This window comes from Crassostrea angulata, chromosome 1 (genome assembly GCF_025612915.1).
Source record: "Crassostrea angulata isolate pt1a10 chromosome 1, ASM2561291v2, whole genome shotgun sequence".
NCBI lineage: Eukaryota > Metazoa > Mollusca > Bivalvia > Ostreida > Ostreidae > Magallana > Magallana angulata.
This window is the reverse complement of record NC_069111.1, coordinates 45,463,338-45,480,276: the sequence shown is the minus strand read 5'-3', so window position 1 is coordinate 45,480,276 and position 16,939 is coordinate 45,463,338. Positions and strand designations below refer to the sequence as shown.

Here is a 16,939-nt window from a genome sequence, read left to right as displayed (position 1 = left end):
CCGAGACATATTTTGGAGATTTTATTATATATAATTAATAAAATTAAATTTTCCGGGGGGATGAGATCCGGACCTTCTCTCTCCCTTTACTGCATGTGTGAAGCTATTAGTATTGAATTTTCCGAGGGGGGGGGGGGGGGCCCTCTCCACCTCTAGATCCATACACCAGCAAGGAGTGTCGCATAATGAAATTAGAATGTTACTGTACGTGTTTGATCTACGGTAAACAGACAGCTGGTAAGTGACAGGAGTCTGGAAGTGCATATGTATACATTATGGCGGACCTTACATTTTATATGGAGTATATAACGATTAGGCATAGCCAGCACTGGTAAACATAAATGTCACATATACACATTAAAATATTTATAAACATTCATAGTAAGCACAATGGCTTAGCGCATGCGTACCAATGATATCATGGATTAATCGGAAAACCTTTGCGAGTACGGTGCCTGCATCAATAGACCGAGACTTTCAGAATGCTATCAAAAAAGGCGAAGGCGAAAGTGCGAAAGTGCGAAGGCGAGAGTGCGAAGTTGCGAAGGCGAGGGAGCGATAGTAGTATCGCTCCTTCGCCTTCGCACCTTCGCGCTTTCGCGCTTTCGCCTTCGCATCTTCGCGCTTCGCCGTCGCATCTTCGCACTTTCGCTCCTTCGCCGTCGCACTCTCGCACTTTCGCCTTTGCAACTTCGTACTCTCGCATCTTCGACCTAAAGGCGAAAGTGCGAAGGTCGAAGTGGCCCCATCGGAACACCATAATTGTCTCATGTCTACATAACTTGTTGTATATATAGCTGTTGACTAATAAACTGTTACAATTCAATACATATTCATTTAGATTGATGCAACTCCTATTTTTAGTCATGGTTTGACGTCATATTATCATTCATATCCCCCTTAAACCCCTACCCTTTCCTGTCAAAATTTCTCTATACTCGCGCATTGCTTAATAATTCCTCGAAACAAGTTTAAACTGACCTTCATGTAGTTGTATTTCAAGGCAGCCACGTAGTATCGGGTGGGGGGGGGGGCTCCCATTTTTCCCCCACTTTGGAGTTGCCCCCCCCCCAACTTTTTGGGACCGTGTAAAAACTTAAGGTGAAATCAAAATAAGAAATCGAACTATAAAATTGAAGACTTTTGATAGGTACAATGTATTCCCCATCCGCAACGGATTTTCATATTTCTTTTTGTTTTTTTGGGGGGTGGGGGTTGTTATTTGTTTTTGTTTTTTTGTTGTTTTTGTTTTTTTGCTTGTTTTTGGATAAGTCCCCCCTCCCCCCCCCCCCCACACACACACACAGACACTTTCTAAAACGTTGCTACGTGCCTGAAAATTTAGGAAAGGGGCCCAAGGGAAGGAGGAAGTCCGATGCATATTTTCGATAGTTTTACTATTTAAAAAAAAAAAAGACCTTTGATTTTTCCGGGGAAATGGAGGGGCAGACCCACCCGACCCCCTCTCAGTAATTCACGCATGGAATTATATCCAGGATATTAGATGATATGAATTAAAGCAACTATGTGCCAGCTTTTTAATGCAAAGATGTCTAAGAATTTATAAATTGAAAATTTAAGTCTAAATTGTCCATTCAACTTGAAAACTGCGCCGCATACGTACTGTAGTATTTGGCCGTCCGACAGACAAAGTTATAAACAATTTTGACATATATCGTATGGATTATAAACAAAAGAATAAATTTCGGTATTTTGGAAATGTCATTGTTTTGTGGCACGATGCAATGCTCCCTTTTTGGTACGCATTTTTCCATAATAGACGCTTTTTCATATTTTAAAAATATGTACCTGTAGATCTAATTGGTATTCAGTTAATACAATATTACATGAGAAGTCTGCATAATTATTTCTTTTCAAAAACGCTTATCCCGAAAACTTTATTTAATATGAGCGTGGAGGAATTGAAAATCGGAAATTTCGTGTTTTCTCGGGAATACCATACAGCCTCGTTATCGATCGAACAGCATGTTAAGTGTGACGTCATTCGTTTGCTATGGAGTGAGAAAATCCCATGGATAAATCTGGTTTTTTACCCCAAGCATTTCATGTTATCTCATTTTCCATATGACTTTGACATGCAGAAGAGTGATGGAATGTGGAATATGTATCCCATGTTTAATTTTTAATGAAAAACGACAAAATTCGCGCGATATGTGAAAGCGACGCTGTAAGCCATTGGAGGACACTTTCGGGATGCCACGTAGAAAATCACTCCTCGCCGAGGCAACACCAGAAAGTAAGTGTACAGATGAAAGATTGTATGTTATAAGTTGTATAGATTCAGTAATTACTCGTGAACATTGTGTAAATTTATTCAGCGCACGAAAAGAGTGATCCAATGGGGAAACACCTTCGGTGATCAGGGGTTCCCCAAACACTATCACGTGATACACGGAATTTTACGCTGGAAAGCTCCCAGGTCTCCCTCGCGAAATCATATATTAATTTGATTTACCCTAATTCTTTAGGATTTAAATGGAGTCGCTAAAATCCATATTTTCATAAAACCGAAACTTCTGTTGTCAGTGACAATGTTTGAAAACCAATGTTTTATTATAAATATTTGCAGCAGAATAAGCTTACAATGCTTATATTTGTGTGTGTGCAGTGTATATACATATGTCCATGTAAATTCTATTCAACAGTATAAATTCCATGAACCTTTGTTCCATGAGCTAGCTTGCTTTCAATGAATCCCTTTTTATAATATACCTGTGATAATTAATGAAACTGAATGGTATATGATGGTAAAAATGAATTATCTTTCCTTTTATTAATTTTACATTTATTTCATTTATGATAATTAATTAAGTTTTCATATATATTTATGTCAAGATGGTGAGACACAAAGGGATGTCAAATTGAACAAAGACTTGGTGAATGAGAAAGGGGACAGTATTCCAGACCCAACAGAACTTGTTGTAAACGGTAAACATGCAATTATCAATTTTAATGACAATAATTAATTAACTAAATTAATGCACTTGGATTGGTGATGGTGTATCATATACAAAGTAATGTATAAAATAACTGGATATGGTTTGATGCCTTCATGGACAGATAATTTGTAGGGAGAAATAGTGATGGGCCAGACTTGGATTATCCGAACGAACCTCGTCCTGAGTTGTCCATCATGATATGTTTCTCCAATCCCATTATAGTTGATGCATGCGGTGATCATCTCCCCATGGAACCGACAGGATTACTCCTGTCAGGGAAAAAAACATGAGGTGTTGCATCAACAAGGGCAATAATTATTTAAGAGGGAGGAACGTGACCATCAGATGAGTTCAGTAACTAATGCCAGATAGCTCAGTGTGTATATATAGAGCACCTGACTAGAGATTCAGGGATCTTAAGTTTGAATTCTAGAGATTCAGGGATCTTGGGGTTGAATTCTAGAGATTCAGGGATCTTGGGTTTGAATTCTAGAGATTCAGGGATCTTGGGTTTGAATTCTAGAGATTCAGGGATCTTGGGTTTGAATTCAGTCCTTGTCTCTCATTGTTTCTCTCATCCAGTAACAACTTCATGCCCTGTTGATTTTCACCGAGTCTGCCTTGTTATGATATGTTATCTACTGCCACATATCATTGTGTACCCTTATACTGTGGACTCATTAAAATTTGTGGGGGCCAATTTTCATGGATTGCTTCAATTTTACAGGTTCGTTGGGACGTAATTTTGTGTATTCTCGGATACTTACAAAGAAAATATGACTTTATATACAGCCCTAATTTATTTATTCCTGGAGGATGTTAATTCATGGGTAAGCGGTGCCCACGAATTCCACAGAAAATGAGCCACATGACCACAAAATCTGTGGAATCTATTGATTCCACTGTAACCTTTAGATGATGGTACATGTATCTGATGAATGTAGTACATGTACATGTATGCCTTTTTGACAATTTTTATTATGCAAGTATAGCGGTGGAATATTTGACATGGACAGGGTATTCATTTATACAGATTGAGTATCCATGTGCCCCATGTCAGGCAATCAAAAATAATGAATTAAAATTTAAAGATTTTTGTCGGAGGGGGGGTTCTGTTGAAAATCGCCCTTGCCCAGAATAAATAAATTTCAATCCAAGGCATACATACAGACATGCATGAATTTATGTACATCACTCAAAATACCCAATAGCAACAGATAAGCTAAGTGACTACTTAAAGAAGTCTAGTTTTTTTGATTGTCAATGAATACATTTAGCACAAAAGTTGAATTAGGATCAAACTACTTCAAGCCTGAACATGGCACATTTGAAATTTTAACAAATTCAACATGTATGATAATTTCTCATAATAATAATACATGTTTTTGTTTTAGAAGAAGATGAAGAGGAGGAGGGTGAACCGCCTGAGGCAAAGAAGATCAGATTGGATGAAGAAGACAGGGAAGATTTACTGAGTAAGATATGTAAATGTAATATAGGATATAGAAAAGGGGGGGGGGGAGTCCTTGTTTTAATATGTGGATCAGTAGTGAAAATTAATGCTAGTGCTTTCTTTTACATGTACACTGTGTAGGTCAATATAGTCCACTGAATTTTAAGTTCATTATGCATTAAATCTATGCAACATTTCAGTCACTGAGCAATTGTGTGTGGAGGAGAGCAGGGATGCAGCGCCCCCTACCGAAGACAGTGATAAGGGAGAAAACTTTACCATGGACAGTCATAAGATAAAGGTACATGAGGCTTTGATTTAAATAAAAAACAAAAAACAGAAACTTGTTACTATGGAAGGAAAAATGAGCAGTGATTTCTGTTAATTCTCTTAAAAAAGGAACACGAATGGTATGCATATTTTGTGATTATGATCAATCTTTATATGATAGAAAGCTTGATTATTTCAAATATAGACAGGAGATACAGTAGCAATCAATAATTGTGTATGCTGGATTATATATGAAACATTTACTTCCTACGTACCGTATACATGGTTTTATTCACCCTGTGTAATTTTCGCCCTTTTACACTTGCAAACAACTTTGCCCCGTCTTGAATTTGCCTAGACACAGACGATGAGTTTAAAGAAATATAAGACATTGGAATTCGCCAAGTCTTAAATTCACCCGCTGACAAGGGCAAAAGGAGCGAAAACAAAATGGGGGCAAATATTTCCCTGTATACAGTATATAATATATGTCAGGTTGCATACTGCAGGTACATATGTGCCTATTTTAAAATCATTAACCTGTTAATGTATTTGATAAACCATCATCTGTTTTTACAGGTAGTGGAAACCCCAGCTGTGGCTAACTTGGAAACTGTGTCTGAATTAGCTGTGGGCAGCATAGAGTCTGTGTCGCAGTTGAGCATTGGTAGCGTAGAGACAATATCACAGTTAGAAAAGCGTAACTTGTCTTTGGAAGCACTGTGCGAGGTCGGCTCCTCAGAACTTCAGAACATTCAGCGACAGGGATCTCCAAGCACACCCCAGAACCATGAATCAACGTCAAGCCTCTCTTCCTCCCAGGAGAGCAATTCTGGAGCAAGTTCCACCAAAATCAAAATCGTGAACCCAGAGGACATCCGAAAGCGTAAGCACCCTGCCAAGCCTGGGAAACATATCTGTAACTTTTGTGGTCGAGGATGTGCAAAGCCAAGCGTTCTAGAGAAACATCTCCGTGCCCACACAGGAGAGCGGCCATTTCCTTGCCTGGATTGTGGCTTCGCTTTCAAAACCAAGAGCAATTTATATAAGCATTGTAAATCCAGATCACATGCTCTGAAAGTGAAACTGGGAAGAAAGGTGAAGCAGTGGTCCAGTCAGGAGGAGACAGACATTGATGATGTGGATGAATACGATGATGAAGGCCACAATGACAGCCAGTCCAGCACTGACACACTGGATAGGGAAGAAATTTCCCTTACTCCAAATGAGGCAGAACAAATTACCTTGTTGAACGACATGTCAAAATTTCTCAAAAAAGTGGACTCTCAACCGACAAAAAATGAGCCGATGCAAAAAGAAGACAGCTTTGAAAATCGGGAACAAGCTCCGGTGCATGTACTGCAGGAAGTGGCCAAATATCTTGAAAAACCTAAAGCTGAGAGGCCAAGAATTGAGGTCCCATCTTGGAAGAGTGATGCTCGACCACGATTTGAAACAAGAATGCGAAATTTGAATTTAGAATTTGAACAAAATAAGAACATTACACAGGGCAGTAAAAAGCAAAGTGTTATTGATGAGCAGAAGTTGAACTCAGCACAAAGCCAGTTCATTACCATCGCTCCAAAGCAAGACCTGAGCAGAGCATTGTCTACAGGAACTGAGATCACAGATCAGCTGGCCACCATTCACAAGATGGGAAGTGGGGGGTCTGTCACAGTTCACCGACTCTTATTACCTGCCATGGCTCTTCCCAACATGGAGACGATGAGTGTCCAGTCCAACAATACAAGCATTAGCAATGTGGCAGCAGATAAAGTGATAGCCATTGACAATGGCACTGGAGCTGTAGAGGTGATCAGACTGCCTCATCCCAACACCGACCCTAGTACTGCCAACCAAGCGCTGCGTGAGCTGGAGAGCCTGAGCGAACGTGTGCAGCAGTCGAGCGGATCAGAGGTTCAGCTTGTTCCTGCAGTGGTGGAGCTACAGGATGGAACCTGTCAGGTATCTGTCAAGGCATTGCCAGCTCGCGAGAGCCACGCCCCTCTGGTGAGATCTTTCTCACAGCCAGCAGGTGAAATGAAAACAAAGACACAGGGTGACTCCAGAGTAGACATGGAAAAAGTGAAAGAGAGAATTCAGAATCTTATATCAAGCAATGCTGCTATTGTGAAAAGTCCACTGTTTGAATACAAGCGGTTGTATCGCCAGAACAGTGAATCAAAAGGCAGTGTACAGAAATCGTTTTCTATCACAAAAAGTGAATCTCTTCAGAGTGAGCATTCTGTTTCAACAGAGGAGAAAATGGTTACATCTACAACAGTTGTAAAACCAGATGGCACAGAGAAATCAGTGTCCATCAGTATTCCTTCAGTAATTCAGAAAGACACTTCCAAATCTTCTTCAGAAACCAAACCAGAAACAGTCACAACCAGACGTCTTGTCCGACAGTCGGCTCTAACATCAAGTGACAATGTGGAAGCCAAGCCCCAGGTTAGTTCTGGGAGCTCATTAAACGTATTGACAATATCTAATGAAATTCTGAAGCAGATTGCAGAGGCCAACAATTCTGGTGCCCCAAAACCCAACCCCTTAGGGGCAAACAGGACGCAAGAAATCGCCTCCAAAACAGTGACAGCATTGGAACACAGTGGAAAGGAGATCACCATCAAGCTCCAGTTGGAGAATCCTGTCACAACAGAAAGTGTGAAGCCTGCAACCAAAGAGTCTTCTGATGGCCAGTCTAAAGCCATCAAAGACAAGATTCGGGAGGTCATTAAAGCTCGGGACATCCCTCCTCCAGTCACCAAGTCTTTATCTGAATCCACGATTAACATTCCATTGAAGGATAGGCTTGGCAACATCACTTCAGTGTCTGTGTCAAATCCAGTGAATTCATCCATTTCTGTTGAGAAGAAAGAGCAATTTGAGTGTGACTTTTGTAAGAATGCTTTTCAAAAAAAAGAGACTTTGGATTTGCATATGGCATATTATTGTACTTACATAAAAGCACATGATTCCATAGACAAATCTAAGGTGCTTCAAATGTTTCACAAGACTGAGAGTGAAAAGAGACCAATAGAGGGTTTAGTGAAAAGACAAATTTCCCTTCCTGTTATTCAGTTTCCAAGGCAAGTGTCCACCACCGCAATGAGCAGGACCAGCTTAACGGTGCGGTCTGATAGTATAGGTGTGATTAAATCCACTGACTCTGGAGTGTCAAAACAACTGAGTTTACCCATGCAGTTTTCTGGCAGTGTTGTAAATATCAGCTCTGCAAGCATTCCTTCAGTAGCAGACAATATAATCAACAAGAAAGGGCGACCCAAACTGATTGAGAGACAGCTCCGAATCTCCCTCCCCTCCACCCCTACCCTCCCACACACACCTCTAACAGGCAGCATGTACCCTCTAAATCAGATCGCCAGTGTTGTCCCTACCCAGCTACAGACTATGCTACGGGGCTCCCAGGTGAAATCTCCCCACCCCTCAGTAATCACCAGTCATCAGACTCGCACTGCCACCAACAAGGCTGGCCCACTGCCAGGGACTTACTCAGCCTCACCCTTCAGCTCACTGTCCTTGCCAAAATCTGCCCCCGAAGTCCAGCCGCCGGTCATCATTCAGAATGTAATGTCTGTGAATAAAGCTTTGATCTTCCCTGACAACCAGAAGGAGCCGACCGAGATGCATGTGGATAAACAAGTGTCGTCTGCTCCAGTGACTGATGTCCACAGTATGATTCAAGTCCAGATTGTGGGGCCGATAGGAGATGAGATGTTGGGGAAGCAAGCAAGCCTACAGCCAGTGGGCATGGTTCAGTTAGCAGAAACTCCCCAACCAAACACCATTATTGTTCATAGACACCCTGATGCAAAGCAGAAAGACAAACATTTCATTCATTCTTCATCAGACTCATCCGAACATTCCTCCCCACATATATTGAATGAAGATCTCAAAGAAAAGTTGAAAGGCAAATTGTTGATGAAACGGTCCCTGAGTTTGGATCCTAAGGTTCTGCAGTTGTCAGGTTCATCTGATTTGTTGAAGGAGGAGGGCGCTGATCCTCCAGCCAATAAAAAGATCAAGTTAGTGACAGTGACCTTGCCAGTGAAAGGTGGAGATATTGCTCCATCTACAGCTTTAGAACTAGAACCCAAAGCGTGGAGAATTCAAACTCTAACCATTCCAGTTATGAGGGCCCAGCCAATGTATCAGCTATCGCAGATGGACAGCCATCTCATGTTCATTGACAAATCTAGTCAGTCAAGTGGAATCTCATCATTTCTAGCGGAACAAAGTCTCATGAAAATGGACAGTGCCAAAGCAATATCAGTGACTGCCAGTGGTACACAAAGTACCGAGAAAGGTGGCACAGTATCAGTTCCTCTGATTCTCTATGGACATAACTACCCATCTTTGAGAATGTCCACTCAGATGTCATTTTGTTGTGTGTCGAGGCCCCAGCCTATGTACGTACCATTAAAATCCAACAAAAAAATATCCATGTATTCCAACTGGAAAGTGTCTGGGCACAACACGAACCCTATAGGCCTGACTCCCAAAATGCTGTTTTCATTATATAAATCGGACTCCTGCAAAGACCCGAGCTATACGACTGCATGCAGTCAGGCTTCTAAAGGTGGAATGTCAACGCACAGCAGTTACTGGACATACAAGGAGAAAAATACAGGACCAGTGCAGAGTGATAAGAAACCAGAGGTCAAAAAAGAAGAAGACACAGACAAACCTATCTCAAGCGCAAAGGTCACCACACCCAAGAAAGTCACAGGAGGCATAAAATCTCTGGACCCTTATGTGTATGTACGAGGAAGGGGAAGGGGAAAATATATTTGTAATGAATGTGGAATACGCTGTAAGAAGCCCAGCATGTTGAAGAAGCACATAAGATCCCACACAAACCTGCGTCCCTATGTCTGCTGGCACTGCCACTTTTCATTCAAAACCAAAGGAAACTTGACCAAGCACATGAAATCCAAGTCTCACCATAAGAAATGCCTGGAGCTGGGAATTGTGCCTGTTCCGACCCAAGTGGATGAGTCACAGATTGACCAACAGATGCTGAAGGCTCAATGTGACCTGTCCAAAAAAGCTCGGATCGTGCTCAAGGACGGAGCTTCCGTCTCCGTGGATCTGGATGATATCAACTCTGAAAGTGATGAAGATGAGGAGGAAGATGAGGAGGATAATCAGGTAAGACAATTCTATCATCATTCTAATTTCTTTAAACTTCAACCAACCAACTTTTTTGAGCATCATCACTTTATTGTGATTTTTTGTACAGATATATACATGTGAAGTATGTTCATAATTTTCATTTTGATTCAGGTGCCCTCATTTAAGAAACTTGGCATAATTAAGTAAACTCTTTCCAACCATTTTGTACTTTTTGCATAAAATGACTCATTTTCAAGCAGTTTTTCTTTAAAAGAAAACACTTAGTGCATGCTTGAACAAAAAAAATATTTTTATCAGAGATGTACCTATCCAAGACTTATAAGTGCCAACAATTTTGAAATTGTGCTAGAGTAAATGTTAATGTTTTTTTAATGTGATGATAATACGAAAAATACCGGTAGATATTCTTCTCAAATTTCATTAATTTTGTTGTATTTACAGGACCAGGAAAGCATGGATACCCAAGATATTCACCAGGAAACACCAGATGTTGTCATAGAGATAAATGTTAACTCAGAGGAAATGGCTGAAGCTCAAGAGGAGACAACCCATGTACAGGACAGGTAAGAGTATTAACATATATTTACATTTTCCAGTGTCTTTTCACTAAGAATCGATTTTGAACTATATAATTCATAACTTCAAATGACGCCAAACTGAGGCGCCAGCGGAGTTTGCTCATTTATATTTAAATATTTATTCATGGGATTGTTTAAAATTAATAAGGAATCATTCTTTGAATATTATGAGGTAATAGTTTAGGTTGTGGGCGTGATCAAATCTATCATAAAACCTTCGGCTTTTTTGGATTTGATCATGCCCCGGCCAATATTATCACCTCATAATACTCAAGGAATGATTCCTTATTCCTTAAGTAATTACATTCTCTGATTCTAAACATATCTACTGATAATGATACATAATGAATGTACCATTGATTTGTGAACCATTAAACAGAAAACAAGCTTGATTTAGAGATATTCCACAGGTGTGATGCTTAGGCAATCTCAAATCTCACCTCTCAAACCGATGAAATGTATGTTGGAGATCATATTATATAAATTCAGAACATTTAATTAAAAAAAAATTATATTCACAAATTTCAATGTAAATGAAGTACATGTACCAAGTAAGATGTTCTTTTGCTGTACCAGTAATTGATATTTTCATTTCTGAAATTTTTCAATTGTGTTAATGAACACCCCCCCCCCCCACCCCTCCCACTATTGCACTGTAATAACAAAAGGCTGGAATGGGTTTTAATAATAAGATTGAAGGTATGTGAATTTCGAGTGTTGAATCTTAATCACTACATTGCAGTCCCAAATCCAGACTAGAAGGAATCGAGAGAGGACTACTGGGATCTAACCCCTTGATTTGTTCAATGATACAGCCCCACCCCCAGGTCTCTCATGGACCTCACCCATTGGGTCATCCCGAGGGAGATATTGCCCACCAGAGGGAGTTGCAGATGGTACAGGAGTTGTCTGGCAGCAGTCAGCGTATCATCCACGTGGATGAGGAGAACAGCAGTCAACATGCAAGGTACAGTCCTATTGGTCACAAACAAAAAGTCATAGTAAGTGAAGTCAACCAAGTTAATATTAAGATGCCTCCCAAAACTGATTATGTACTTATAATAAGTTTAAATAGAAAATATGACCAGTTTGTAAAAAAAGCTTTATCCATAATAATATCCTCCAAATGAATTTTTTTGACAGTTTGGGGACTATTTACGGATTTCCTACTGAGACAACAACTGTAGAAGGTAGAGTACTGTAATATTTTTATATATACATGTACTTACATTTATGGTAAAAGTATGATTACAAGAAGGTCAAGAGAAAAATGTTCATTACTGTTTGATTTTTTGTTCCCTTGTTTATTTGTGACTATTATGTGATTCGTAAGTGACAAACTACTACAGTAGTTTGATCGGACCTATATTTGCAATGATGTACAATGTACAGAAGCATATTTTGGCAGTCTCAGTTATAATCAACATAAGAGAATTGATTAGTTTTCAATAATGAAGGCTCTTGCAGACCTTTCAGATTTTTTTTTTCATGTGACTAAAAGTCTGTTTACAGTCTATGTACATTTGATATTTTACTTATCTTTTAGACCACATGTCAACTAACATGGTGGAGATCACTGAAGTCTACATATCAGAAGGAGGTAGGGTTTACACACAGTCCCTGACATTATTTATCTATTTTATCACTTATAAAACAAATTTTAATACCCACTTTCTCATAAGTTTTATAATATCAGATAGCTTTAAAAAAAAAAAAACATCTCAGAAGTCTGTGATTTTACTGTAGAATATTTTGCAGATAATTTTATTAAAATTTTTTAAAGAATGGCCCTGCTTTTACTGATTTTAGCAAGACAGATTTCAAATGGATTGTTCTTTAAACTCTTTATATCAGATTCTTATTTTATATTATTTTACTAAGAATCATGTTGGGTTTTTATTTCAGATCCAAAGCTAGGCTTTTTGTTTGAAGAACTTCGAAAACACAAAACAGATTTGCAGACAAGAAACACAAGTTCTCCACCTTTAGATGAACAGTCCAAGGTAGGGTATCCAGGAAGAAGGGAGAAACACTCAATATATTTATTCCTTTGATCATCAGCAATTCACTATCCTGAATCTAATTTTTCAAAAATATAACAAAGAAAAATCTATTTTTCTTGTGGAATATAGCAGTATAATACTGCATTTTGATGTGGGTCTATTTTATCTAACTTGTGTTTTCAATATCCTTTTCAAGTCTTGTAGAATACATATCAAAGGCCATTAAAAACATAAATGATCTTTACAACTGTTTTTTTAATCCATTATTTGGGTTTTTTTTTCCTTTCAGAAGGATGTAAACCAACCCCTTCCACTAGCTTCAAATATTGATGAAGCTAGAGAAGCAGACAAAAGTGGGATGAAAAGTTATTCAGATTCTAAGGAAACCATTTCAGTTTCTGTGGACAAGAACCCAGACACTGGGAGAAAAGACACAGAGGTCCCTGTAGGGAAGTCTGCATCACCCTCTGCCGCTGATGTTATTGCTACTTCTCATGTGTCAGTTATAGGTTCTATTTCATCACCATCAAAGGGATCCACTCAAGAAGTGAAAAAGGCCAAGGTTGAGCCACCCAGACAACTAGAGTTCTCCATACCATTGGGTGGTTTCATGCCTCCCCATGCCCTCTTCAAGCAGCCCAAGCAATCCAACTTGGGGCCAATCATTGGTCAGCTCATCCGACAGCGACCAGTTAACTTACAGTTCAGTAGCCCCGTGAAGACCCCTACAAGTCAGGCCACGCCTGTATGTGCCCCATTTCAATTCCATCATCCATTCATAGAAAAGCAGGACTCCCAGGACATTAATGCTCTGCCTAGTTCCAACAGCAGTGAAGGAGTAGAAGAAAGCAAGACTCAAAACAAATGCTTGTCTGAGGAGAAGCTAAAAGACACGAGTGTTGATGGTCAGGAGGAGGAAGACTATCAGAATTACATTATTATTGAAAGCTCGGAGGGACAGACTGTGAATGCACTGTCCCCAGAGGATGTTAGAGGTGAACAGGTGCTGTATCAGTGCCAGTTCTGTGAGGATCTGATAGAACCGGAGCATATTCTGAATCATCTCAAGACGCACAAAATTGAACACCTCTTACCCTGTGAAACCTGTGGGGTCGTTTTCCCTTCTAAGGAGAAATTTAAGAACCACACTCATGAGAAATCAGCGACTGTGAAAAGTAAACCAGAAATGTGTGATATGTGTCAGCAGACTTTTTCTTCTTGTGACGAATTGTCACAACACTTCAAAACAAAGACACACATAGACAAGCTGGAAGAGCTTGGTGTGGTTCCTAGAGGCACCTTCTGTAATATTGAAAGGACCATGGAATCTCTCTCCACTTCTGATCATGAAGAGTTTGTGGAACTTCTCAAAAGTAAGATTGCCAGTCATGTAGAGAGTACTGAACATTCCCACAGTCCTACACAGTTTCAAGGTCAGCCTCAGTTTGAGAAAAACCCATCAGCCTCTAGTGACAAAGTGACAGTTGAGGTTAAGCAGGAGAGCAGTGACTTCTGCCAAGTGACCGGTTCTAGTTCCGAGTACTCACCAGAGAGAGGCGTGTCCCCCAATATGCCACACCTATGTGAAATTTGCAGGAGGGGATTCATCAACTTGGAGCACCTCAAGGTAAACTTGGAATGTGTCTGGGATATTGTAGTGATTTATGATACATGTATTCTGTAGGAAAGGTAGGAAAAATCCTCTTTTTTAATAAAAAAATAATGCTATCAAACAATAATATACGTACATGTTTCGCCAATATCTGGTATTATCATTATGCATTTCGGAATTACTGGAAAAGGACTATATATGGTATGGGCCTAAATTGGCCCCCTAAAAGGAATATCTTTATTTTACTGTAATTCTTTGTTTTCTTTGTACAGATATATATGTGAAATTTTTACTTAATGTTCATTTTGATTCAAGTGCCCACAAATTAGAAATACGGCATTGTGAAGACAACCTTTTCCCGCCATTTTTGCATTTTAGCATAAAAAAGCTTGTTTTCAAGCAGTTTTTCGTTCAGGAAACATAGAGCGCATGCTTGAACCAACAAAATATTTTAATCAGAGATGTATCTAGTTAAGCCTAGTAAGTGACAAAAAATTTGTCCTGGTTCAAGCATGCGCTCTTTATTTCCCATTCGTAAAAAGATGTGAAAAATGTCAATTTTCGTCTGATTTTGATTGAATTGTAGAAATAGCGTCACTTATGACGTCATATACAGCAAGTGAGTGCAAATAAATCAAACAAATATGTGAAAAAAAATATTTTATATCAACTCTTCTAAATTATAACATAACATTTTTTGTACCCGAAACACTTTAAAAAATAGTGAATTATGGGGGCCAAATTTAACTCTTATCATATATAGTTCTTTTTAAAAAATATCTTAGGGTACCAGATGTACGAATTGAAGATTGCTAATGAAATCCAGACTCTTTCATAATGTATTAAATGTATTTGCTGTGGTTAGTTTGACATTTTGATGCATTTATCGTGTACATTCTGTTGCAGGCCCACCTTGTTAGTCATGCCGAGATCCGCCCCTATGTGTGTGAGTACTGTGATGCTGGCTTTACAAACAGTCAGTCACTAAAGACACACCTGCTCTCACATGCACAGGTAAGTGTGCCTTTTATACAGGAAATATGTCAACGTGTGTTATATAACAAAGTACATGTATATGTAAAGGGGGGGGGGGGGGGGGGTCTTGGTGGGGAAGAGCGAAACTAGTGAAACTGCTTAGTGTCTTAAAAATCCCCTATACAGTTTAGAATCAAATTTTTATGATTTTTAACCTGGTTTTTTCATAGAAAAAAATCCAGTTATTGAAATAATGAAAATGGCAGGCAGGTGGCTGCCAAAAGGGTAACACTTTTGTACAGATAACTCTTCCCACAGTTTTTAAGATAAGAAGTTTTGTTTTTTCAGATCAATTGAACATATATCATTTTACTATATACAATATTATATGATTTCTGTTAGTGTATGCATATTACTTGGATTTGAATTTCTGTTGAAACAGGAGAAAAATATTAGCTGTCTAAATAAGCCATTGACAATATGGTTCAAAAAGGGTATATTTCAGTTTGCAATTTGCATATACAGATAACATCATGCTTTACCCGGTAATTTTATCCACAAATTGACTATGGATACTGTTCACATGAAAGAAAACCCAGTTTGCTGTCATATTGACAGCTTTTTCTTGTGGGTTATTTTTTTGGCTGGGGGGGGGGGGGCTTTATTGTACTTTATTGTATAAAAAAATTTATGGTAAATAGCCTAAATATACGATCACTATTTTACCAAACAAACCTGTATAATTATTTGCTTTCCATAATGAAATTTATTTTGCACTCTGATATATTTTAAGCTTTGTTTGCATTTTTATCAATAAATTCAGTTAACAAGTCAGAATATATTTAAAGTTAACAAACAAGAAAACAATACATGTAGTTTGCAGAGAATCCTTTAATTTTGACAGGAGAGGCCATATGTGTGTGGATACTGTGGTGAGACTTTCCCCATTTCCTCTGACCTGAAAAAACATGCCGAAAATCTCCATAAGATCTCTTCTACCATGACGTCAAAAGGCGATGTAGAAAACAATGATGTCAGAAAAAGTCCCCTGGTTCATAGCAGCGCAGCTTCGGATTCACCTTACTCTGATCAAACTGGGCCATCTCTGAAAGCTAAGGGAGCTGACTCCAATCCAGAATAGGAATTTATAAGAGATGTGATTTTTGTTGTTTAATTTTTTTTTATTGATAAACAAAATGAGATTTAAATTTTGTTTATTTAATATTAATAAACAATGTACCTAATCTTTTTAAACTAAAATGGCAGTAATTTGGCATGCTAGAAAGTTGTGAAGCAATAAGAACTGTTCTACAGCCAAGAAAAACACCATTACATAAAATGTACATTATTCAAACTGAGGAAAATGTTGTGAAATATTTCAGTGCCATACTTTTTATCCGGTTTTACTCTCATTATTAAAGCTCAGTTTTCTCTGTTATGAATAATTTTTGTTTATTTGAGAGTACACAAACTATATGACAACTCACAGCTGTCACAAATTTATTTACTGAAATCCATCTGTGTGTCTTTTTGTATTGCAGGATTTACTTGAAACGTTTCAGAAATTTTGTAAACATGACAAATTTTGGCTTTATATACATTAGCAGTTCACTTTAAAACATCAATAATTAATATGTAATGTAAAATATGCATTCATGAATACATATTTAAATCATATGCATTGCCCTGTAACCCACCTGCGATCTATCCATTGAGTAATATAAGGCTATCAATCCAATGTTGTGTTTCAGTTAAATTATTTTATGAAGAATTGTTTTGTTATTTAAAACAATTAAACTATTATGATGTTGAATTGAGTTTGAGTTTTTTATTAGCAAGGGAAAGAACAATGAGTGAAGATTGAGTTTATATACTTAATTCTACTCATTTATTTTAGTTGTCATATAAAAAAAAATCAAAACGTTATA

At 38.4% G+C, this 16,939-nt stretch overlaps 1 protein-coding gene across 3 annotated transcripts; it reads left to right on the top strand.

Annotated features, from left to right (window-relative positions):
- Positions 1-1,983: 1,983 nt before the first annotated feature.
- Positions 1,984-16,824, top strand: LOC128173775 (uncharacterized). 3 transcript variants are annotated; one of them, XM_052839454.1, is made up of 13 exons: positions 1,984-2,257; positions 2,857-2,949; positions 4,358-4,435; positions 4,614-4,714; positions 5,263-9,858; positions 10,285-10,406; positions 11,164-11,388; positions 11,565-11,611; positions 11,968-12,021; positions 12,327-12,424; positions 12,714-14,051; positions 14,943-15,050; positions 15,916-16,824. In XM_052839454.1, the coding sequence occupies exons 1-13, from the start codon at positions 2,215-2,217 to the stop codon at positions 16,150-16,152; spliced, it is 7,140 nt and encodes a 2,379-aa protein (XP_052695414.1). In that variant the 5' UTR covers positions 1,984-2,214; the 3' UTR covers positions 16,153-16,824. The 3 variants fall into 3 exon arrangements, with proteins under 3 accessions (XP_052695414.1, XP_052695406.1, XP_052695418.1); XM_052839446.1 differs by having other exon boundaries at positions 4,355-4,435; XM_052839458.1 differs by lacking the exon at positions 1,984-2,257 and adding an exon at positions 2,296-2,758 and having other exon boundaries at positions 4,355-4,435.
- The last annotated feature ends 115 nt before the right edge of the window (positions 16,825-16,939 follow it).